The 26,019-nt window shown below is 47.1% G+C and overlaps 2 protein-coding genes across 3 annotated transcripts in view; one reads left to right on the forward strand and one right to left on the reverse strand.

The window, feature by feature from the left end:
- LOC122375663 overlaps positions 1–26,019 on the reverse strand; it is an 82,474-nt gene that overhangs the window by 21,551 nt on the left and 34,904 nt on the right. The gene's annotated exons all lie outside the window — the stretch shown is intronic.
- The window catches only part of LOC122375652 (tubulin beta chain-like), a 49,861-nt gene continuing 26,188 nt past the window's right edge, over positions 2,347–26,019 (forward strand). The window contains exon 1 of one of the 2 annotated variants that reach the window (XM_043355131.1): positions 2,347–2,466. In XM_043355131.1, coding sequence (XP_043211066.1) covers positions 2,410–2,466 — 57 coding nt within the window. In that variant the 5' untranslated portion in view covers positions 2,347–2,409. The remainder of the gene's footprint in view (positions 2,467–26,019) is intronic. The other variant, XM_043355138.1, reaches the window with a different exon arrangement.

Here is a 26,019-nt window from a genome sequence, read left to right on the forward strand (position 1 = left end):
GAATTGCGGATCTTCTCGTGCAAGAAATAAAAAATCGGTTAACAACTTTTCTAGTAATAGCGGTGTAAAGTCAAACATCCTGCCGCCGCGGCGGCGCGGCGGCGCGGCGGCCCCGGCGCTAGCCGTTACGCGCCGCCTGAATTGTAGACTGTGCCGGGGCGTGACGGCTCCGTCTTTACATCGCGCTCCTTACCGCTGATTACATAAGATTCGCGTCAAATTCGGTGAAAGGACTGAAAAATGTACAGGCAATCATATGGTCAAAGAATTTTGAAAATCGGCCGGTAACAACTTGAGTTATGAGTGTGTAAACACAAAATTGTGATTGCCGCGTTTCCCGCGTCGGCCGATCCCGCTTCAGCCGGCGACATCTTACCCTTAGCAGGCTTCTAACTGCCGTATTCATTGTTGGATTATCTAGAAATTCACCATACATACTCACAAATGTTTGTTCTTTCGTATAGTGAAAAAAAAAAACAGAAAATCGGCCGGTAACTTTTTGAGTTATCGGCGTGTAAACGCAAAAAAGTCGCTAATATGGCAGATTTGACCACATTTGACCTTATTTGACCTTGAAGATATTGACCTAGGGTCATGAAATTCACACACAACAGAGTTCCCCATGGCCCCCACCTCCCCTCCAAATTTCGTTTTTCTAGCTCCAGTGGGAGCTGAGATCTTAGGGGGGGGGCGACATCCGCCCCCCCCCCCCCCTGCCACTGGGCGTAGTACTCGCAACCCTTCCACTGCGCGTGTTAACTGTACTTAAAGTTTTTCTTAAATTTCAAGTAAACTTTAATTAATTAATTAAATTCAAGTTAACCAAATTGCATTATATCGCATATCATTCGATTCGGCTGACCACCAGAAACACAATGATACCAGTTTTTAAGCTCTAGCGTCATTATGTGCCAAGTTATTGGCAAAAACGTCATTTGACCTCAGTTGACCTCATTTGACCTGGCCCATGGATAAGTACACCAAACAAAGAAGCAACAAGTGACCTGCTGTTAAGTACTGTGGTTTCAAAGCACAAAAATGATAGAACGAAGCGGATATCTCCAGTATTTTCCGAATTTAGTATTTTCACATAGGCTTAACATTACGACGTAATGACCTCTAACTGACCTAAGGTCAGTGACCTAAAAAACCCGAACTATATGTTATACAAATCGGTGAACTTAGCACATCCTGAAAGTTTGAATGAAATCAGTCCAAAACTGTGAGTTGGACAGGTGCAAAAAGAAAATTGAAATTTGACCATGACCTTGTGCCGGTTTTTCTGACCTGGTGACCTGAACCAAAGTCACCCGGACCTGAAACTTTTAGGTCATATGTAAAAAGGTTGCCCCATAGGCTGTGCTAAATTTGGCGGCGCGTTTTTACGCTATCTTCGAAAAAACCTTAGGGGGGGGGCGCATCGACCCCCTGCCAGGGCGAGGGTTAAGATCGTAAGCGAAGGATCGTAAAGCAAAGGATCGTATGAAAAAACTCGTAGGAAATGATGGAAGAAAAGTGAAAACCTCGGTCTTAAAAAAAAAGATATATCCGGCGCTCGGCTTCTTTCCCAGAGCCGTTCAATAATAAACATTCCCATGCGTCGATTAACCGCTGTACTTCTTTGACATGCATTTTATTTATTTTTTTTTTTTAATCAGAACTGTGGGTTATCAACCCGTGCCGGAAAGCAGTGCAGAAAAGATCACGTGCAATGTTTCCTGCACGGCTAGGACAATGCTTAAGGGATATCTCGGCGTATGGAAATATTCCAGTTGAATTAATAATTGACACGGATTAGATATTTTTTCAAAATCACGAAGATCACAAAACCCTCGCAAGTTCAGCTTTACTTACTTACATAATGAATCAATATGATCGCCTTTTTGGTCACATTTTCCCCACACTCAAAACCGACAGAAATGCCTGAAATTTGGTAACGTTAGAACTCAAAATAGCCATGTGTTTCAATTCACGACAAACATAGGCGGCGGAAGGCGGAACGGGGAGGGCACCGGGGCACCGTGATCCGTGACCCCTTTGATTTTTACATTCTAACATTAGCCCTATCTATGGGGGTTGCGTGGAAAGAATGGGACCAAAAGTCGGCAGTGCCCCCCGCCCCTTAATTGAAAGTGTTCGACCGCCTCTGGGGACAAACGAGGGTGGGGCGGGTCCCAGAAATGTGTGGAAGTCCGTCAGCTAGTCTGGACAAACCGACGCCAAATGTCGACCGCTCATTGGTCAATACCGTAACCACGTGGCCGCAGTCGATGCGGCAGTCGGGAGGGGTCCGGTGGGCGGGGTCCGGCGGGGGAGGGGAGGAGAGGGGAGTCGCCACCACGGAGAGGTCATCACTCGGCCTGAGGCGGTCCGCAAGTGGTGTCGGCAGCGGAGCAGGAACACATCGTCATGAGGGAGATTGTCCACCTTCAGGCCGGGCAGTGCGGCAACCAGATAGGATCCAAGGTGAGAGACACACCGGCACCCGGCCACTCCATGGGTATACCTATCGGCTCGGGTGCTCGGCTGTTGAAACCAAGGTGTAAAAATGTGGAGGTATCGTTTCGACGTAAATAGTTACACATGCTAAGTGCGTCTATGCATCGATAATTGATATACAGCTGAATCACCCATGCCCTCCTTGTATCGATCGTGCTGGTTTCCCTATTTAAAAGGATAAACATATTCGTTGAGCCATTGTACAGCTTTATGCACCTCACGTAGGTACATATGTACGTGTGCGGGTCATTTAACCGGTTTGTGTACCTACATGTGTGTCGGATATTGGGGACGCCATGACACGGGTCGGAGGGGCGGTCAGACGGGACATTTGCAGAGGGGCACACACGCCAGTCACCCTGCCATTCGGCCCAGTCCGGTCAGCGTAACAGCGGCCCTGCACGGCTCCGCATGGTGCTTGATACTGCACACCATAGTGCACAGTGCAGAGCACACCCTGCACAGCACACAGTGCATAGCAGACGGTGAAGAAGTAGAGGCATCGTCGCGATGTTTTTTTTTTAATATTATTCAAGCTTAAACACTAAGGTAACATAGTCCAGACATGTTATCCAAATCGGCAAATCAGTAATTTAATCCGGTAGAGTCAATTTGTAGCTCACCAAAAATTGACGAAAAAACATCGACGACGGTGGCGCTAACCTATAAAGAAGCGTTTTGCTCTTCATACGGTTCAATGAGTATTCATCACTGCTGTGTCAAGTTCTTACATATGACGCATTATGTGACACTGGTAATCGCGTCATAAGCGCCATTCAGACGTGGAAACCTGTTGCCATTCGGCCCAATCGATCATGCTTGCATGGGTTCAGCAGACGACTAGAAAACTGACTACAATTAGTATCATCTCAAGACTAATTTCATGACCAACAAGTTTCATAATGCTCCATGGCGTGTCAAAAGTGGAAATAGCCGCCCGGCTTTAGTTCGCCAGCCTTGTCAATAGATGGCAGTACCACAATATGGGCAGCGGATCGTGCAATTGACGTCAAATTTTCGTTATCTGCTAAGAATTGAATGGCGGATCTTTTCATGCAAGAATCATGTAAATCGGTCCACAACTTTTCTAGCAACAGAGATATGAAGTCAAACACCCTGCCAGAGCGGCGGCGCGCGGCCGGCGGCGGCCGTTACGCGCCGCCTGGGAGACTGGCGGCGCTGAACGGTTCCGACTTGGCACTGCACTAAAACCTGTTAACTGCTTGGAATGGTTATTATAGCAAAATTTTCATTCAAGTGAGGGATAACCAAGGGCAGGAAGTATGTATGCTTGTGTGCGTACTGTGTAAGCCAAGAAACTGCATTAGCAGATACTCGCTAATATTAGATCCAGCCAAGTCCAAACGCATTCCAGGGGATGTGTTCCTGATGGGTCAACAATATTTATCGTTCGAGGGCGGATACAGTTTTAACAATACAAATAATATTTTTGCACAACTCTATTCCTTGAATAATTCTCTTCAACGCCTCATTCCTAGTTACGCGAATTAGCCCACCCTGGTTGAATTAATAAGGCGATTTCGCCACAAGGTCGCGGAAAACCGACCGAAAACGGCCGCGCTCAGCGTTAATTTGGGCATGCAGACTCTTAAATACTCGCATTGGGCGGGTAGGGTTTCCCAGGTATTGGCTCCAAAAATCCGTGTTCGGCTACCGAATACGTCCAAGTGACCCGCCTCGTTCCTAGTTAAGCTCTAATTAGATCAAGTGACTCATAAGGAGCGAAAAAGCGACAAAAAGCATGAATTTCCCTATGGCGGCGGGCTGCCGGGTTGCCAGACGGCGCACCGGCTATTTCCACTTTTGACACACCATGCGACCAAATGCTTACCAGATACTATGGGCGTGGTCGCTGACCAAAGCCAGCCACGAGGTATCGACGAGAGGGTCGTGACGTCATTGACCTCACGTGACTCACCACGATCGATCGGTGTGCTGGCCAGACGCCCCCCCCCATGGGCGGAAGCCCGGGAGGGGGTACATCGCCACTGGGCGTGGTCGGAAGTGTTTTTGCAGCCTGGGGAGGGGGAGGGGCTGAGGGGATGACCCGGTCACGGAACTGCGGGGGGGGGGGGCGGAGGGGGTGACCTGGTCACGAAATGTCGCTGCATGTCGTCCATATGCGCCCCCGGCGACCGGTCGCTGATGGTGAGAAATTGGGGAGGGGGGGGGGGGGGTCGGCCTTCTATAGCCCCTGGTGTTGGCCTCAGAGCGCCCCCTGCTAGCCAAAACAGCCTCTTTTTGCTTCAGAATGCCCTCTGCTGATCCCAGAGAACACCCTGTTGACCTAAGAGGTCCCACTGTTGGCCTCTGAGCGCTATAGCTGCTGGTATCAAAGGGTCCTGTGGGGCCAACAGAGACCCGGCCGGCTCTTTGTACCGGGCTCGAAACACTCAATACAATTCCAAAGATTCATTACACCAAAAATTTGGAAAACGCAGTGACCAAATTGGTACCGGCTGTTGTGGAATAGAACATTGAATTGCAACATTGAATTCAATAGAGCATTGAATAGAACAGAAAGTTGGCGTTTGATGGACACATTGCCAAGGAGTGAGGTTGTCTGTTATCGCGACTGGCTCATGTTTTATACAGTATGCACGCTGCGGTCCTCCCGTTAGACAGTAGACATATGCACGTTCCCGGTGACCTCCCGGGCGCTCTGCCGAGGTGAGCAGGCGCTCACAGCACGCTCACCAGTCGGGCTGAGCACACGGCACGGACGGCACGGGCGGCACGGACGGCACGGACGGCTCAGCAGTGGTGCGGCTATAGGTGAGTGTACGAGTACTGTATAAGTGTATACTATAGGCAATGTAGGTACTATATAGGCACTGTATAGGCACTGTGTACCTACTGTATATTATAGAGTGATGTCAATGTAGAACCACAACCCGTCTGATGTAAAAAAACACGGGCATGTGCCCAAGTAAAATAAATCAAATTGGATCAAGCAAAAGTTAATGGAAAAATACGTATGTTTTTGTTCGAGAATATAAGACTGCCAGGCAAAAACAAATAATTAATGAATGTTGGGCTCACCGCTGTAGTCTTCAAGTTAACCCTCGCCGACACAGGCCATTTTGCGTCCTTCGACGGCACAAGAAGGTGTGTGTGTGTGTGGGGGGGGGGGGGGTATGACCCCTCCCCCTCGCGTTTGGTCCCTGATCGAGCTAAAGCTTCGCGAAAAAAAAACGAGCGCGTTGCCCGTGACAAGAGGAAGCCGATGATATCCGATTTTAACCTTCGCCCCAGTGGAAGGGGGGGGGGCATATGTTACCACCCGTGACGTTTTTTGCGTGTAAATAAAAAACCGCGGCGCGTAGCGCCGAGCCGCATGGGGTAGCTTTTGGTACATCAATTTTGGACAATGTGTGAATTTTTTTACCCAGGTCATGTCAGGTCAGGTCACCAGGTCAAGTTAACTGACCAAGCCTAAAAAAGTTTGCAAACATGTCGAGCCTGCAGTGTTTGTCAGAAAGGTTTTAAACTTGGTGGATTGCATGATGTTATGGGCGCCTACAATTTGTATATCTCGGATTTTTTATATCCGTGACCTCAGGTCAGGTCAGTGGCGTGACCTTTCCATTACAAGTCAATAGAGAAAAATAAAAATGCCTCTAGATCCGTGTGTACGCATAGGAACAGTCCAAATATTTCAGAATTACAATGATTTGGACCACCCGTGATGACTAAGGTGTCATTTTTGCTGATAGCCCCTAGAAAGGTCATCCGAGGTCATTTGAGGCTACAAACAGTGTTTTGCCAATAACTCGCGATTGGAAAGAGCTAGAACGCTGGGGATGGCCTCATTGTGTTCGTCTTGTTGAGACGCATCGACTGATATGCAACATGACCTTTTCCGGTCAGGTCATGACCTTGACCTGAGGTCAACTTTTCAAGTTGACCTTTCAAAGTCAAATTATAGTTCATTGGACGCGTCTCGGCGAGAGGAACACGATTCTGGCAACAGAAATGTCGTGGCTTTAGTAGTCGAAAGTTATTGTCGAAAAACACTTTCCGTAAAAACAGCTATTTTTGGAGTTTTTGCTAAACCGTTGGCCTGAGGTCAATTTTGATAATAACCTTATCAAAAGAAGAGTTCAAAAGCTATCGATTGCTTTTCCATGCGTTTTTCTAGCTACCATAGTTCCTGAGATAACGGCATGTTTTCTGAAAAATATAATGACAATTGGCAAATTTTGACCTTTGATGACCTCTGGTGACCCCAATATTGCTCTAAGATGAAGAATGTTTCAAACGTACTTTCAATACTTTCAATACAATACAAATACTTTCAAACGTACGCATTGAGAGCTATCGACTGCTTTTTACCGCGCGTCTTTCTATCCCTCATAGTTTTTGAGTTAGAGGTGGGTGGTAACATATGCCCCCCACACTAGGGCGAAGTTAGCTGAGACCGCCACTGGGGCGCGGGTTAAGGTTCTAGGTCATCGGTTGTCCTTCCAGGTCTGGTCAATGACCCTAAAGTCGGGAAAATCGGGACCTGCTAGAACGTCGTAAACTGTAGAGTGTAGCTGCTTAGGGCTTTTTCGGGGTAGGTACCTACTGATCACGAATATCATCAGTTTTAATCACAGGTGATGTCTTTATGCATTAAGGCCAGGTCGGGTCAGGCCAGGTCAGGTCATATTGCCGGGTATTCGTGTCGGGTATTCGTAGTACGTGTCAACCGCTTCTGATAGGCGATAGCTTCGTAACATGTTTCGAAGGCACCAAAACCAGCCACTTCGTAAATTTTCAAATGGTTACTAAATTCGAATTCAGCTCCAAAAACTAGCCTAGAAACGTGTAAAACTCGAAAAAGTGGACCGAGGTCATCAAAGTTCAATAACCTGACCTGACCTTCAGGTGACCTTGAAATCCACCCTAAGGCATAGGAGCAGCATCAAATCACATTTTGAACGCTGGAAACCACGAAAGGACTGCAAACGCGCGGCTAATGCGGGCCGGCATACTCCGAATCGCCATTCCGGCCAAACATGGTCTCAGAAAATAGGTCAAAGGTCAAAGGTCATATGGGTCAGGGTCATGAGATTTTCAGGATAGGTGTACAATTGATCAACGCGAGGGTGCTTAACCCTCGCCCTGGCAGGGCCTTTTTCATAACACGGCCTGGCAGGGGGGGGGGTCGATGCGACCCCCCCCCCTCGCGATTGGCTCCTATGGCACCTAGAAACACCAAATTTGGTAGGTAGGTGGGCCCCCCGGAGTTCTCGCCCCTGTGCAAATTTGGTTGCTCTAGGTCAATATTTAGGGGGGTTTTGGGGGGTATAAATGTAAAAATTTCGCGAAAAACAGGTCAAAAGTTTTTCGCTTATAACTTTTGATCTAATTTAGATAGAGCAAAAAGAAAAGCACCAGTGAACTCAGCACGTCAAGGCGCGTCGAATGATATACTTTTTAGCTTGCTTAAGTGTACTTAAAGTTTTTCTTAAATTTTAAGTAAACTTTAAGTAATGAATTAAGTTTAAGTTAACCAAATTGCATCATATCGCATATCATTCGATTCGGCTGATCACCAGGAACACAATGACACCATTTTTTAAGCTCTAGCGTCATTATGTGCCAAGTTATTGGCAAAAACGTCATTTGACCTCAGTTGACCTCATTTGACCTGACCCATGGATAAGTACGCCAAACAAAGAAGCACCAAGTGACCTGCTGTTAAGAACTGTGGTTTCAAAGCACAAAAGTGATAGAACGAAGCGGATATCTCCAGTATTTTCCGAATTTAGTATTTTCCCATAGGCTTAACATTACGACGTAATGACCTCTAACTGACCTCAGGTCAGTGACCTCAAAAAACCCGAACTATATGTTATACAACTCGGTGAACTTAGCACATCCTGAAAGTTTGAAGGAAATCAGTCCAAAACTGTGAGTTGGACAGGTGCAAAAAGAAAATTGAAATTTGACCATGACCTTGTACCGGTTTTTCTGACCTGGTGACCTGACCCAAGGTCACCCGGACCTGAAATTTTCAGGTCATATGTAAAAAGGTTGCCCCATAAGCTGTGCCAAATTTGGCGGCGCTGCGCGCCGCCGTTTTTACGCTATCTTCGAAAAACCTTAGGGGGGGGGGGGTCGCATCGACCCCCCCCCCCCTGCCAGGGCGAGGGTTAAAGTTTCGTTGCGCTCGGCCGCTTTTAACACGAGTTATTTGCGAAAAACCTAAGGGGGTTGCATCAATCCGCTGTGTCGGCGAGGGTTAACCCGCGCCCCGTAGGGCTATCGGCGGACCCTACCACCCGTAGGGGGGGGGGGGGCGTTTCGCCCCCCCCTAAGATCTCGGAAATTTACCGGCCGATTTTCAAAATTCAAACGGCGTTCGATATCCCCACCCGGGAACTACCTTGTGACCAAATTTCATTGACCTAGGTCAAACCGATGACGTCACAGGTCAGGTCAAAGGTCGGATTTTCACCATTGACAGGCATTTCAAGAAATGTGTTGTGAAATCGAGTAAATTGGTAATTTATTGAAAACCATCGATGGTACATTGTTCGTCAAACACATACTTTGCTATCTGAGGTCACTGATACCAGGTCAGGTCACAGCGAGGTCAGGTCACCGGGGTCACAATATTGAAGTGTCGTGTGATACATGTTTTATGGTCCATTTTACATTACAAATGCGATTATGTGGGTTAGGCAGCCTTTGGGGCCAGCCCAGGTCACGTTTTGGTGAAGGTCAGGTCAAGGTCAGGTCAAACTAGGTCAAATTTCAAAGTTGATATTTTTGCATAAAATGGGTATCGATTCGATGCAGCTCGTCACGGGGAGTCTAATGGTGGTCTTTGTTTTGCTCTACGAGGTCTAGAACTGCCAAAAATTGAGTTTGAAAATTTGACGTCATCATTTTTGAACAGTTTTTTCGCTATAACTTGGCCAAAAAACAAGGTATCGATCTGAAATTTGGTATGTAGATAGGAGACGGTGGGTACTATCACATATATTCCGGTTTTTTTTCGAAATTCAAAAAACTTTTTGGATTTTTTGGGTAATATATCCAAAAAAATGCTTTTTTGATTTTTGGGGGTCAAAACTCAAAAATTTCAAAAATCCGAGATAGCAGTTTTGTAGCCCTGTTAATTCTACACCTTTTATGTTGTGATCATTTTTCTGTATCTTCAAAGCTGTAGGCCTGACAGGTCTTCTCGCGAAGGTCTTTTTTCGGTCAAAAATGACAGAACATGACGTCATTCTGACGTCATTTGTGGCCACCCTATCATAGCCTCTGGAAAAATTTTTGGTCACAATGTGTAAAATTGATGCCCGGAGGGGTCCTAAAAGTTTGGTGGCGATATCTCCAGCCGTTTAGGAGATATCGACGGAAAAGGACAGGGAGGGGCCGTTTCGGCCCCCCTACGGGGCGCGGGTTAAGAAAACCTAGACGCGCACGCCACGAGAGAAGCCGTATAATTTAATATACATCACTTTGGCTTCGTGTGTAAAAATTGATCACAGGTCACCTAAGGCCAGGTCATCATATCATGTCAAGTGCAGTATTTATGCCTCTAAAAAACTGCAGTCTTATTATTGTCATTCCCCCCTTACATTTTCTCCGATCAGTTTGAAATTTAGTGTATTGCTTGGGATTAGGTATAAGTGTTAACCCGCGCACCGACGGGGGTCTGCGCCAACTTCGCACCGACGGGGGTGGGGGGCGGATGACCGCCCCCCTGAGATCTCGAGAACGGAGCAAGATAGCGACAAGCGGTAAACGGCATCGGATACGCACGGCCAAGATCTACAATTTTTACAAAGGTCATTTTCAGGTCAGGTCAAAGATGACGTCACAGGGGTCGAAAAAGTCAAAATGGCGGCGCTGGATATGGATAGAGTTTTTTCTCGAATAACTTTCGAATTAGTCAAGATAGGAACAAACTAAGGGCAGCATCGTGATCCTCTCGTCAATCCGCATCGAATGAAATATATGTTGACCTCGAAAGGTCAAGGTCAAAGGTTGACCTCAGGTCACGTGACCTCGAGGTCATCAGGTATATCATTCGATGCGTCTTGACGAGCTGAACACAATGAGACCATCCACGCGTCTGTATCTTGTTCCTGTACGGAGTTATTGGCCAAAAACCTTTGGTGACCTTTGATGACGTCACATGACCTCACAGCTGCCCAACAGCAAAACAGACCTCAAGGTAGTGAAGGTTGATCGTACATGAAGTCATGTATGGTATATGGGGCCATTCCGACCCGTTTTAGTGGTAAAAACAGGGAGTTGATTTTTCCCCCATTGACTTATAATGGGGAGGTCGCGAAATTGACCTGACCTTAGGTCACCGATATCAAAATTCCGAGATAAACGAATTGTAGCTACTAATGACCTTATAATATCCTACGACTTTCAAAGGCCTCCGACATCTACTGTAGCTCTGGCACGGTGACAAAGTTGCAAAAAAGTGACTTGAGGTTGGGTCATTCAAAGTGACCTGGTGACCTGACCTTAAAAGGTAGGAGGTTCAAACTTGCACACCATGTGTAAAATTGATGAGGTTATAGTCATACCAAATTTCGCGGCGCTACGCGCCGTGGTTTTCCCGCTATTCGCGAAAAACCTCAGGGGGGGTGGATATCCGCCCCCCGTCGGTGCGCGGGTTAACCCTTGCCCGCATATGCAATTTTCCCATCATAGAAGACACATGGGAACTGCCACCCCCCCCCCCCCCGCCCCCTCCCGCGCCATTTCGTTCCTAATGGAGGTAGAGCTTCGTGGCAAAGACCAACAGATTTGTTGGGAAGAGACGAATCCAATGGTACCAAATTTTACCTCATCAGGTCAATCATTGAGCTTCCAAGTCAGGTGAAACTAAAAAATGCTGCTGTTTGGGGCCGCCGTTGGAATATTACGTACTGTGCCCATCATATACCGATGATGCTGCCGTTTGCGGTGCTAAGCCAGCTAGATCAGCTCTTTGTCACACTATCTGACTAGGTTTTTACTGGCTGTAGTCATTTCTGATCAAGTTATGTCAAGGTCAATGATATGTGTTTGTTGTATGTCTGTATGTGTCTGTGTGTACACTGATGTGTGCACCGCGATTGATTTGTATGTCCCTACTCCCTATTCCATGGGATCATGTTCTGAGAAGCTTTTACCAGGGATGCGGAGCCGGAGCCGGAGCCGGAGCCGGAGCCGCCGGAGCCGGCATATTTTGCCCGGAGCCGGAGCCGGAGCCGGAGCCGTGAAACAATATAGCCCGGAGCCGGAGCCGGAGCCGGAGCCGCCAAAAAAAGGGCGACTCCGGCTCCTTTTCTTAACCCGCGCCCCGTTGGGCTCTGCCGAGCAACGCGCCCGGTTGGGGGGGGGGGGCCATTTTGCCCCCCCCCTAAGATCTCGAGAACCACGCAACATAGCGACAAGCGGTAAACGGCGTTGGATAGCCCCAACGGGGAACTACCTTGTGACCCAATTTTATTGACCTAGGTCAAACCGATGACGTCACAGGTCAGGTCAAAGGTCCAATTTTCACCGTTTACAGGCACTTCAAGAAATGCGTTGTAAAATCGAGTAAAATGCATTTCATTGAAAATCATCGATGGGGAAATGTTCTTCAAACACATATTTTGCTATTTGAGGTCACTGATACCAGGTCAGGTCACAGATGTCAGGTCACGGGGGGGTCACAATATGAAAGTGTCGTGTGATACATGTTTTATGGTCCATTTTACATGACAAATGCGATTATATGGGTCAGGCAGCCTTTGGGGCCATTTTAGATCACGTTTTGGTCAAGGTCAGGTTAAGGTCAGGTCAAGGTCAGGTCAAATTAGGTCAAATTTCAAAGTTAATATTTTTACATAAAATGGGTATCGAATCGATGCAGCTCGTCACGGGGAGTTCAATGGTGGTCTTTGTTTTGCCGTACGTGGTCTAGAATTGCTAAAAATTAAGTTCAAAAATTTGACGTCATCATTTTTGAACAGTTTTTTCGCTATAACTTGGCCAAAAAACGAGATATCGATCTGAAATTTGGTATGTATATAGAAGAGCGCTGGGACTATAACATATATTCCGGTTTTTTCGAAATTCGGAAAAATTTTTGGATTTTTTCAAAGTTTTTCTAAAAAAAAATCAATTTTTTGATTTTTTTTGGTCAAAAACCAAAAATTTTGAAAATCCGAGATAGCAGTTTTGTAGCGCCGCTTTTTGTCTACTAGACCATATAAAGAACTTTGAAATTGCTTGATAACTGTAGATTTGGTGAGCGTTTCAAGATTGCATGTTTTTTGCTCATTTTTGCTCGAACATGACCTCAGTTTGACCTCAATAACTCCTGACCTAAGTTGACCTAAGACTTGAAATTTGGTGTGAAGGTGTCAAATTGATGCCCGGGAAGGTACTGAAAATTTGGCGGCGCTGCGCGCCGCCGTTTTCTTGCTATTCAGGAAAAACCACAGGGGGGCCAAAATGGCCCCCCCCCAACGGGGCGAGGGTTAACCCGCGCCCCGTTGGGCTCTGCCGAGCAACGCGCCCGGTTGGGGGGGGGGGCCATTTTGGCTCCCCCTAAGATCTCGAGAACCACGCAACATAGCGACAAGCGGTAAACGGCGTTGGATAGCCCCAACGGGGAACTACCTTGTGACCCAATTTTATTGACCTAGGTCAAACCGATGACGTCACAGGTCAGGTCAAAGGTCCAATTTTCACCGTTTACAGGCACTTCAAGAAATGCGTTGTAAAATCGAGTAAAATGCATTTCATTGAAAATCATCGATGGGGAAATGTTCTTCAAACACATATTTTGCTATTTGAGGTCACTGATACCAGGTCAGGTCACAGAGGTCAGGTCACGGGGGGGTCACAATATTAAAGTATCGTGTGATACATGTTTTATGGTCCATTTTACATGACAAATGCGATTATATGGGTCAGGCAGCCTTTGGGGCCAGCTTAGATCACGTTTTGGTCAAGGTCAGGTCAAGGTCAGGTCAAGGTCAGGTTAAATTAGGTCAAATTTCAAAGTTAATATTTTTGCATAAAATGGGTATCGAATCGATGCAGCTCGTCACGGGGAGTTCAATGGTGGTCTTTGTTTTGCCGTACGTGGTCTAGAATTGCTAAAAATTGAGTTCAAAAATTTGACGTCATCATTTTTGAACAGTTTTTTCGCTATAACTTGGCCAAAAAACGAGATATCGATCTAAAATTTGGTATGTATATAGAAGAGCGCTGGGACTATCACATATTTTCCGTTTTTTTCGAAATTCGGAAAAATTTTGGATTTTTTCAAAGTTTTTCTAAAAAAATCAATTTTTTGAATTTTTTTTGGTCAAAAACCAAAAATTTTGAAAATCCGAGATAGCAGTTTTGTAGCGCCGCTTTATGTCTACTACACCATATAAAGAACTTTGAAATTGCTTGATAACTGTAGATTTGGTGAGCGTTTCAAGATTGCATGTTTTTTGCTCATTTTTGCTCGAACATGACCTCAGTTTGACCTCAATAACTCCTGACCTAAGGTGACCTAAGACTTGAAATTTGGTGTGAAGGTGTCAAATTGATGCCCAGGAAGGTACTGAAAATTTGGCGGCGCTGCGCGCCGCCGTTTTCTTGCTATTCAGGAAAAACCACAGGGGGGGGCCAAAATGCCCCCCCCCCAACGGGGCGAGGGTTAAGAGGAAACAATTATTTACCTAGTTCGGTTTGACAGCAGAAGGCGTAAAACAATGTGGTATTCAAAAATAGCCTTGTTATACAAATACAGAAGCAACGTGTACCAATCCCATCGCGTTTTTTCTTCCACCCGTATTTAATTCATCGCATAGGGGATGTACTGAGTAGAAGCCGGAGCCGGAGCCGCCGGAGCCGGAGCCGCCGGAGCCGGATCATTTTACTCGGAGCCGGAGCCGGAGCCGGAACCGCCATGACATTTCACCCGGAGCCGGAGTCGGAGCCGATTTTTTTCTCCGGAGCCGGAGCCGGAGCCGGAGCCCATTTTTTTTTCTTCGGAGCCGGAGCCGGAGCCGGAGCCGTCTGAAATTTCCACGGCTCCGCATCCCTGGCTTTTACCAAAAATGCAGTAAAAAATCACGAAAAGTAAATTCAGCTAGTCTAGAATGCAATGTTTTTAGATGACCTAGGTTGACCTTGAACTTGACCCTGACATCTGTACATCGTCGAATAACATGTTCCATGATAGGTGGGAGGTAAAACTAGAAAAAAAACGAAATCAAGGTGTCAAAAGCTCACAAATCCCATAGACAACGCAAGATATTGGATATTGGTCATTTGGGTCATGACATGACCTGAAAAACAAGGTCATATCGCCGAAACCAAAAACCACAGAAAGTTGAAATTTTCAGTGAACGCTTAGAAAGGATAGAGAAGCGAAAGGAAGGAATGCGAAAAATCAGGCTTCTAGCATTAAAAATGTTTAGTGCCGAGCAGAACTACCTGGGGGGAGCGTGGCAAGCACCGCCCCCCCCCATGTGCTGGCGAAGGTTAATAGTTCATTAATCTGGCATTTTACATCTGAGAACTGGAGTAAGTCAAATATGTGACATCACCAATCACCATGAGAAGATAATCGGGAAGAGCACGAATGTCTTCCGCTTTGAACAAATACATAAAAAAACCTCCGATATTTTTGGAGCCATGACAGCTCAGCTCATTGTCAGGGACAGGGTGCAGCTAATATGCAACATGTTATTTTCCGGTCAAGAAACCAGTGCGAAGGGGGTGACCTGTAAACAGGGCTGATATAGGGGTGAACACCTGACCTGGTGACGTTATGTATCCTCCACTGAACTGCCTGTCCTTGGATACCGTTACCGTCGGCATGGGTGGAGAACCTGCCCCGGCCACCCCCACTGGCGGATCCAGGGTTTCAGCGTGGGGGGGGCATACCAGGTCACGGAGCCAAACCTAGGGTACCCCCAAATCCTGTTTTCTCATCGGATTTAGACCACTTATTTTTCGTCATAGCCCTGACACGAGTTTTTTTCTAAAAAACACACAGAGAAATGGTAGGACACCTGACCCCCATTGGCAGATCCAGGAGGAGGAGGCTTTTGGGACAAATACCCGGGCAGCGCCAGAAATCGACGAAAATTGGTGGGGCCGGTGGGCCCTCAGAATGACTGGTGTATAGAGCCGACCCAGGGCTGCCGGTGTGGAACCTTAAGAGGTACTGGCGTGGAACCATCAAAGGTATCGGTGTGGGTTCCCTCGAAGCAGTGGTGTGGGGCCCTCAGAGGCACTGGTGCAGGAACCACAAAGGAACCGGTGTGGGCCCTCTAAGGTGCTGGTGTGAGGCCCTCACATGGACGCCGTTGTGGTGCCTCAGACACTGGTGTGGCGCTAAGCCCACACCATTCACAGATGGCTGTGTTTGGGGCCCTTGGAGTTGTTGGTGCGAAATGCGAATGCTTAATAACCCAGTAGGACCTCTCAGAGACCGACAAAGGGCCCTCAGAGGCCGGTAACGGGCCGTATGATGCCAACAATGGGCCTTCACAGGCCCGCGGCAAGTGAGGGCCGGCAGTATCTTCAGGAGCCCTGTGGAGTCCTTAGAGATCGGCATGGTACTCTCAGACGCCGGTGGGGCCCTCAGAGTCACCGGTGTAGGACCTACAGAGTTACCGGTGGCTGGCTGCCAGAGGCACTGGTGTGGGGCCCCAGAGGCGCCGGTGTGGGACCCTCAGAGTCGCCGATGTGGGGCCTCAGGAGACACTGGTGTCTCAGAGGTGGCGGTGTAGGGCCCTCAGACGTGTCTGTGTGGTGCCCTCACAGTCGCCGGTGAAGACTTTCAAAGGCATCGTTGTGGGAGTCCTCACTCCTCAGAGGCACATGCATGGGGGCAAGGGGAGACCAGCAAGGGCCAGCAGAGGCCTTCAGGAGCCCTGTTGGATCCTGGAGACCGGCGTGGTACTCTCAGGCGTCACTGGGAGCACTCAGAGTCACCAGTGTGGGGCCCACAGAGTTGCAGGTAGGTAGCCGTCAGATGCGCCTGTGTAAAACCTTCAGAGGCGCCAGTGTGGGGCCCTCAGAGCCGCCGCCGATGCAGGGCCTTAAGAAATATTGGTGTTAGTCCCTCAGATTGGCGGTGTTTGGCCCTCAAAGGCGCCGGTGTGAGACCCTCACAGGCGCCGTTATGGGCCCTCAGAGACACTGGTGTGGAGCCGTTCCATGCGGATATGGGCCTGGACCCTAATTAGAGCTGACGCTTAATAGGTCAGCAAGGTCACTCAGAGGCCAGCTCAGGGCCCTCAGAAGCCAGAGTGGGGCTCTTATGGAGATGTGTGATGTGTGGCGACTCAGGAGCCCGTGACTACGTGAGGTGCTCTCACGAGTCCTGCGGGTCTTATCTCAGTCGAAATAAGGCACGCTTGGACCCTGAGCGGCCAATTGGCACTGCAGGGCCTCTCGGGCCCATAGGGCACCATGCATCTAATGAGGCGGCACGCGCCCCTTGTGCCCCCCCCCCCCCCCGGTTACGCTGCAGTGGCTGCGGCCATACAGGTAAATCATATTCTAATCGTCCCTATTCCCAAGCATAGGCGGCGGCCGATTCCTGGTTTGCGCAATATGAGTGCCATCGTTAGACAATACGGTCAAAAGGGTGAAGCGGCATGACTCCCCTGTGGTAAGAACTAAGAAGCAACATATTCTTAAACAAAATAAAGCGATGACAACTAAATAGAGGTTACTAAAACGACTCTAATCACAAAAGTAGTTACTAGGAAGGCTTTCTAATCCATTTTTATTTAGTTCCTCGTTACGTAAGAAGTGAAAGTCTGAACGGGGGGGGGCATACTTGTACTGAATGCCCTCCCCAGGCTCCTGTCGAGGGGGGCATATGCCCCTAATGCCCCCCCCCCCCCTGGATCCGCCAGTGGCCACCCCGGCCGTGGCCGGGGTAACTTTCAGCCGACCCCGGCGCGGCCGGGGTAACTTTTTCCACTTTTGTAAATCCTAAAAGCTGCCTCCATACGAAAAAACTGCCACCTATAAAAGTCTCTCTCATTGTTCTAATCTACCTTGAAAAGTTTGTGAAAATTTACTTTATTTTCATTTTGGAGCTTCTATGTTTTAAAATCTTTTCATCGCGGAGCCCGACAAGTTTCATCAAACAGAATCAAATCATATTTAAGGGCAGTTATCGTAAGATGGCACTGCAATAACATCACAAGACAGAACGAGGGTAAAATCAGTGAGATAGAAGGACGAGCTGCTGGGGCTCAAGGCTCCCCCAACTTAATCCGCGCCAGGGCTCTATCGTAACACGTTGAGTCGAGAGGAGGGCGTTTCACGCTCCTTCTAACTCGGCTACTGGGCTACGAAGTACGAGGCGAGAAGCGGAACGACGTTTGAAAGAGCGACAAACATGATCAGAGAGATCTGGTCATCTTTTAGGCAAGCACAATAATAAACCCACCATAGATCATCAAAAGCCAAATTTCTCTGATTTTAGCGTTCTCCGACAACTTTTCTCACAGTTCATGAACATAACGGAACTAAAACACTGTTAACAAAACATTCGATAACTCGTTTAACTCGGTCGCTAAATAATATTTCAGGTGCGAGCTCAAATCAATAAGAGGGTTTAAACGGTCCAATTTGACATTTTTGTGTGGGAAGGTTGCAACTTCCACGGAATAAGCTTTGCAAAGGGCATGATGGCATTTTTAGCACGATCATCCAGCAAATTTGACCTGATGACCTGACCTGACACTAGGTGACATGCGTCCGAAATTTCAAGGCGTGTTGCACAATTGTTGTTATAATTACATCAAAAGCCATTTTCCTTAAAAACGTACAAACGGCAAACATCCATTATTCCATCAGCCACAGAATAGGGGTTTGTTGATAACCGTTGACAAATATTTGAGCATCATCGTCTCTCTGACTTTCGGTCGCCGGCCGGGGTAACTTTTTCAAACATTCTCCACCCATTACCGTCGGTGACACGGCACTGGCACGCTCCGAACCATTGGTGCAGACCTCCTAGCCCGCTGCAGACCGGCGCTGACGTCACTGGTCAGTGCCCTCTGCGCGGCGAGCTGCATTCCGCCATTTTGCGGTCAGCGGCAGCCGGAGCTCGTGCGGATCAAAGAAACCCACTTACACCGGGAAATGTGGGTGTGAATCGCATTAAGGTCATTTGATTGGTTCAGCCTGTTCATCACTCATCAGATGCTCTGAGATTAGCGCTGCAAAATGCGCGATTGCGAACGGCCCGTCGAACTATTATAGGTATATACGGCATAGTGTAAGAGTGCGGCATTTGCGGCAAGCTCTAATTCCTCGAGACCTTACATCACTTCAGCGATCAAGCCGTATGGAGGTGCATTTGAGTTTAAACAATGGAACAGAGGAGTTACACGGACCTAAAACACCGAGGCTGACGAAAGCCCATTCCCCAGAATCTGACCTCAGTGACCTAGGTCGACTTCCGATGATACAAAATACACAGCTGATTTGATGACCAAAGCTGATCTGATGTAGCCGGGATTTTCTTCAGCCCTGCGTCTTCCCCAGCTCAGGGCAGCTGTCACGCTGTGAGACGAGCGAGACTTGTGCTGGGAGCAGTTGGGACAAATATGCATGGTAACGATCGGATATTCATTACCGACTGCAAGTGTCGAGCATCTCTCCGTGCAGGGAAGGAGGTCAAGCTTGCATTCGCGCCATGCGCATGGCCCGGTCATGCCAATGGTCTGTGTCTCAGTCGATAGAGCACTGAAATATGTGTGGTGAGAGCGCGCGTCCCGGCTGCAACAGTCCCCGGTCCGAGTCGTGACGGACGCTCCGTGTTTAGGAGCCTCCTGAGGGGTATGGTAGCGCTTGGCGGCAGGCCGCCGCCAACCGAAGTCAGTGAGGGGGCCACCGGCCGATCGTGCACGGCTACAGCGTACTAACTCCGGACTCTAAATAATGCCGTAGTCCAGGAATTGCGCGATCAGAGATTAGAATGCGGAGCAAGGCTATATAAACCAGGTAGAACGCTCCGGGAAAAAAGTTGGAAACAATAAATTAGTTGCAGCATTCCCTGATGACGCGAATGTGGGTCAGCGGCCGGCGGCCGGCGGCCGCTAACACTGTATGAGGAGGGATGCGCGGAACTTTTGCTTGTTGGTGATTGCGCTAAGCAGTTAAATGGTAATATTAGGATATGTTTCGAAAGTAAATTGAACGACGCTTCGAACGCCGTCAATGAATTTGCGATACGACGACTATTTGTTTCGTTAGAACCGGCGAACTTTTACCTTCCGACCGCGCGCGGAGGCGATATGGTGCCACACTGGCGGTTTTTACGATAGCTCAAAATTCTTTTGAGATAAAGAGATGAAATTTGACATGTCCTATCTTTTGATCAAGCTGGATCTTATGGTACAAGTTGCATATTTAAGGTAGGTCAGGTTGTTGACCTATGTTGTCGCTCGTGAGCCTCTGCACAGTCCAAAAACAACGCAATTTCTGAACACTCAGTGCCAAGCAATCCTTCACAGAAAGATGACACTTGGCAGAAAGAAGAGTTGTCGGTTTCTTACCGTTCGTATGTGTCGTGTTTTCACAAGAGTTTAGTAAGATCAGGTCCGTCACGTGACCTCCCCTCATAACTCAATGGGTTTACTATCATAGAAGCGTTTATCAATCGCCGGAAATCTTAGCCAATCCCACTGGACACTGGATCCATACCCACATGGGGCCCTCCTGACTGGCCACTCCCTCTGAAATCCACAATAACATTGGGCTGCGGCCACGGTTATGTATTAATGCTTTTCACTAACAGAAATACAACTTCAACCAGCACAGTGCACGCCGCCACAACAGTCCGACCCACGTCCCTGATATCGACTAGCTCCCGGCCGGATGCACATACGAGGAGCCAATCAGTCCGAATGTGACCTGCAGCTTACAATTGCTGTGTCGCATGGCGCATAGCACAGGACGATTCCTAGCAGCTGTCGGCTGGAGTGGAGAAACAGCACGTTGCGACACACCGCGCCGGCGACAGAGCTCAGCAGGGCTGGTTGGAGGCTGGAGCCGGAGGTAACGGCGGACACAGGCACAGACATTGCAGGACAAATAACAGGATGTCAGTTAGGGATATAATTCAAGACGAATGATTCAAGACGGACTGAAATAATACACATTTTGCTCACTTGGATACCAACTTCAAACTTGACGTTTATGTATAGCACCATGGAAACAATGGGCACACAGGAAAGAAACAAAAGATGAGGGTTTTTTAACTCAAGGAAGTAAAACAGCCCGAAGTGCAGACAAGCACATACTTTTGGTAATAGGTATCAGCTGTCCTACTCCTCTTCTCCCTTCATCAACTACTGGACACATTTGAAGCATCATATATAGCACCAATGTCCATAACCAAAGCTTGCAAGTAGTTTTAACTTCTATGAAGCCAAGGGACATGTGCCTACATCATGCATGTAAACTCAAAATTACACATGCATGACAAAGGAAGCTTATGTAAAGAAATAGTTGACAAAAGCATCTCATGGTTAAAATTATTCAAAACTGCACACAGGGCACACATAAAAAGCAGCAAGTGTACTGTTCTGTTATGCTAAGAAATAATCCAAAACAAAATACAATCTTTTCATGTTTGAACTGGTTGTTCTTCTATGCCCCTTCATCCATATCTTGATTACAGATGGGCTTTTACTGTAGGCTGATGAAGTGACACTTGATTGCCTTTGTGCGAGTTTCAGTTGCAGCCTCCTTGGTACTGCACTGGAAAGCAGATTGATTTGAATGCCTCTGAAAGCTAGGAATACAGGCAGGGTTAGCTGTAGTAGTGTCAATGATAATAGACATGACATTTTTGTCCAATTTGACATGCATTTGTTGAAGTACAAAAGGTACAAAATAAATTGGTTTGTTTCAAGACACGCACACTGCACAAAGCCGCACAGACATTACACAGGCATATGAAATTGGTACACATAAAATTTGATGATTAAAAAGGTCAAAACTTGCAATAATAATTGAAGTAAAAGTTACAATCACAATCATTTGATTTAAATTAAAATGACTTGACATAAGTCACAAGACGCAACGCTCCTATTCTTTTATGCTTTCATTATCCTCCACATATCAACCAGCTTGATACCAGGCTGTGCAATAGTGTGTACATAACCCCATGTTGCCATTTTATTAGAGCAAGTGGGGTTACAACAACAATGCTAATGTCAAACCCACATCTCAATCTGCAACCCGTACTGCAGTTTCAATCACCTAACAAGAGTTACAAGCACACCTTCTGGCAGTTTGATAGGCAGAATGGTCATTACTACTTTCCCCTCATATTCAACACATATTCCCTTTATACAGATACAGTTTAGACCTGGTTATGGCAAGCACTTTCGAGAAAAGATATGATTAAAGTCCAAGACAAAGGTCGAGAGAAACAACACCAACATAAAACACCGACTATGTAGCACTAATACTGTCAAATTCATAAAAATATATACATGAGTCGATCAGAAATTCACTGTAGATTTCGAAAATGGTGTCAAATGCCACTCAAATACCCCCATTCGCATGTACGAAGCAATAAAACACTGACCTTCAATTCCGCGTGCCATTCTCCATAGGCCACTATGTATTAAATAACGCGTTCACTGATAGCAAAAAATGAGACCCACATATGACGCGTTTGCTACCAGCCAATCAGCGCTCGAGTTACCGAGCGCTGATTGGTGGAGAGGGCCGTCGTCAGCAGCTAATTACACGTTGTTTTCCTTGAACATGTGCGTGAGCGCTGATGCTGCTCACGGGCTGTTGCCATTTTTCGTAATGCTGAAGGCACGGGAGCGAACCCCCCTGATGCGGAGCAAACACAGCAAGCCTTGTTTAGCGGGGTCTTTGTCCTTGTGAACCACTTCCATTCAGAAGATTCGGACTAAATTCACTTATGAAAAGCAGTTTCTAAGCCATTGTGTTAACCTTCGCCCCAGTGGGGGGGGGGGGGCATATGCTACCACCCTATCGCGTTTTTTTGCGTGTGAATAAAAAGTTTCGTTTCGTTTATTTAGGGCTTGTCCACAAAAGCTTGCTGTATAGTCGACTACAGAATGATGTTCCACTTTTCACAGGCAATTATTTGTCTGGAGTGGTAGGCTGTGGTGCATCACACGGGCTGAGTTCGCAAATTACATATAGCTTTGTCCCAATGCTCACAATCGACACGCTTAACCCTCGCCCGTAAACGGCGATCTGCCACCTTCGCCCATGCAGGGGGGGGGGGTTGGTGCGACCCCCCCCCCCTGGCGTTTGAAAACGGAGCGTCGTAGAGCTTAGCGGAAAAGACCAACGGATTCCTCTCGCCGAGATCTCGCGATTGGTGGTATATTTTTTGGTCTTAGGTCAACATTTGACCTACTTTTGACCGGTCAAAGGTCAAATTTTCGGAAAAATAGACTTTTTCAAATTTTCCGCGGCGATTGCGGCAAAACGGTGGGAGATATCGACTTGAAACCTTCACTATCGTGTTCCTTGATCAATTCTCTATCGTTTGGTATGTATTTCGTTTCCCTAGCTCTAAAAATGGCGCGTTGGAAGCGCCGGAAGTCGGCAAGGTCACAGTCGGCGGCAGAAATTCGAAAAATCAAAATTTAAATTTTTGAAATCTGATTGTATTTTTGGATTTGGGATGTCCATTTGCTCCCTATAGAAGCTAATATTGCTGCATATTCCCATTGAGGTGACAAGAATTAGCAAAATAGTGGTTCGGGCGCTTTTCAAAAATAGTACCGGACGCTGTTCCTCTTGTGACGTCATAGCTCCGTGACCTGACCTGACCCGGTCAAGTTTCTTATACCATATGATAGCCAATACTTGCCCCAACATGCATGGGAAGTTTCATCACGATCCATCAACCGATGTCCGTACCACCGGCAGGAAACCTCGGGCGTTGGCACTCAGTTTGTGAAAATCCGGCCGGAGGCTGTTCCCTTTGTGACGTCATAACTCCGTGACCTGACATGACCCGGCCAAATTTTTTTCATCAAAAGATGCGCAAGGTTTGCCCCATAAGGTACCCAAAATTTGGCGGCGCTGCGCGCCGCCGTTTTTGCACTATTTCCGAAAAACCTCAGGGGGGGGGGGGGTTGCACCAACCCCCCCCCCCTACATGGGCGAGGGTTAACCCGGCCGGGCCCGGGGGGTAATCCCAACCACCGCAGCCCGGGGGGGGGCGTTTTTTCGCCCCCCCCTGTCTAACTCCGTAAATAAGGGAGCTACGGAAACAAAAGCGATACCAAGCGAAAGGTCCTTACGAGACGATTCTAAAACACCTAAAATTTTTGACCTCAGGTCAATTTTCAAGGTCAGAGGTCAAGGTCAAAGGCAAAACCGGCACATGTGTAGTGATCCCAAAGTAAGCCTTCTAGAGGACGGCAAATTGCATCAAACCGGCAAAATTGGGTGTCAAACGAAAGAAGGAATCTGAGGATTCCGAAAATGTGCTCAAAGTCAAAGGTCAAGGTCAAGGTCACGCTCAAAATTGACCTCAAACTTGGCAATTTTTCGCACATCTTGCGTGCTAACTTCCAAGATGTTTTGAAATGTTTTGAGGCTTATCAGTTCCCTATTTGTGGTTCATCTTACGATACAAGGCTGCTCAAAGGTCAAGGTCACAGAAGAGTATCCCTGCTAGAGGCTATTTCACTGATTCAAGTTATAATAATAAATAGTACAATTTTGCCATCCGGAAGCTCTAAATGAAGGCTTAGAGGAAAATAGATGCCAGATTCGTGATCAGCGGGTACAAATCAATCATAAACAACCTTTCATGTGTCAAGGTCAACCAGAGGTCATTCGAGGTCACATGAGGTCAACATAAAACTTGGCATTTTCCAAACAAAATATATATCATTCGACGCGGCTTGACAAGGCGAATGCGATGGTACCACTGCCGTGGCTCTAAGACCATTTTTGTCGAAGTTATTTGCGAAAAACTAAAACCACATTTCGGGGTCGTTGACCTGACCTCTGACCTCAGGCCACCAAAACTATTTTTGTATTTTTCTATAGGTCAAACGCTACACAACCGTGCTCGTAATTTGTCTTTATCTCTAAAACTCTATTTTTAGCAGCTATTTGAAGTTTGCGTCTATGACGCCGAAGCTTGCCGTGCAGGGTTCTAGAAAAATGGACCTTGTGACGTCATCAAGGGGGCTAGGTCCAATTTTTTTGCTTCAGAAGATGTCAAATTGATAAGAGAAAAGGTACTGAAAGTTTCGCTTTCCTATCCCTAAGCGTTCGGGAGTTGTCGCAAATATTCGCCAGGGGGGGGGGCGAAAAAGGCCCCCGGGCCCGCGAGGGTTAATTGCGTGATAAACGGCACAACTAAGCGCTCCGGTCAACTGATAGCTTCTGAGGAGTGGAACATCATTGTGTAGTCGAATATACATCAAATTTGGACAATGTGTGAATTTTTTTACTCCGTCATGTCAGGTCAGGTTACCAGGTCAAGTTAACTAAGCCTTAAAAAGTTTGCAATCATGTCCAGCCTGCAGTGTTTGTCAGAGACGTTTTTAACTTGGTGGATTGCATGATGTTATGGGCACCTATGATTTGTATATCTCGGATTTTTTATATCCGTGACCTAAGGTCAGGCCAGTAGCGTGACCTTTCCATGTCAATGGAGAAAAATGAAAGTGCCTCTAGATCCGTGTGTACGCATAGGAACAGTCCAAACATTTCAGAAACACAATGATTTGGACCACCCGTGACGACCAAGGTGTCTTTTTTGCTGATAGCCTCTAGAAAGGTCAATCGAGATCATTTGAGGCTACAAACAGCTTTTTGCCAATAACTCTCGATTGGAAAGAGATAGGACGCTCATGGGGATGGTCTCATTGTGTTTGTCTTGCCGAGACACATCGACTGATATGCAACATGACCTTTTCCGGTCAGGTCATGACCTTGACCTGAGGTCAAATTTTCAAGTTGACCTTTCAAGGTCAAATTATAGTTCATTCTGACAAAAGATCGTATGAAAATGATCGTAAGATAAAAATCGTACGACAATAGATCGTAAGCAAAAGATCGTAAAGCAATAGATCGTATGACAAGATCGTAGGAAAATGATCGTAAGATGAAGATCGTATGTCGCAAAAAATTGTACGACTTAACCCTCGCCCTGGCAAGGCATTTTTCATAACACGGCCTGGCAGGGGGGTTGATGCGACCCCCCCGCGATTGGCTCCTATGGCACTTAGAAACACCAAATTTGGTAGGTAGGTGGGCTTCTTGGAGTTATCGCCCCTGTGCAAATTTGGTTGCTCTAGGTCAATATTTAGGGGGTTTGGGGGGGTATTAATGTAAAAATTTTGCTAAAAACAGGTCAAAAGTTTTTTTGCTTATAACCTTTGATCTAATTAAGATAGTGAAAAAAGAAAAGCACCAGTGAACTCCGCACGTCAAGGCCCGTCGAATGATATACTTTTTTGCCTAAGTAGGGTGTATCGTCGAATTTTCATTTTT

Source organism: Amphibalanus amphitrite, unplaced genomic scaffold, assembly GCF_019059575.1.
Source record: "Amphibalanus amphitrite isolate SeventyFive unplaced genomic scaffold, NRLGWU_Aamphi_draft 000041F_arrow, whole genome shotgun sequence".
Taxonomy (NCBI): Eukaryota; Metazoa; Arthropoda; class Thecostraca; order Balanomorpha; family Balanidae; genus Amphibalanus; species Amphibalanus amphitrite.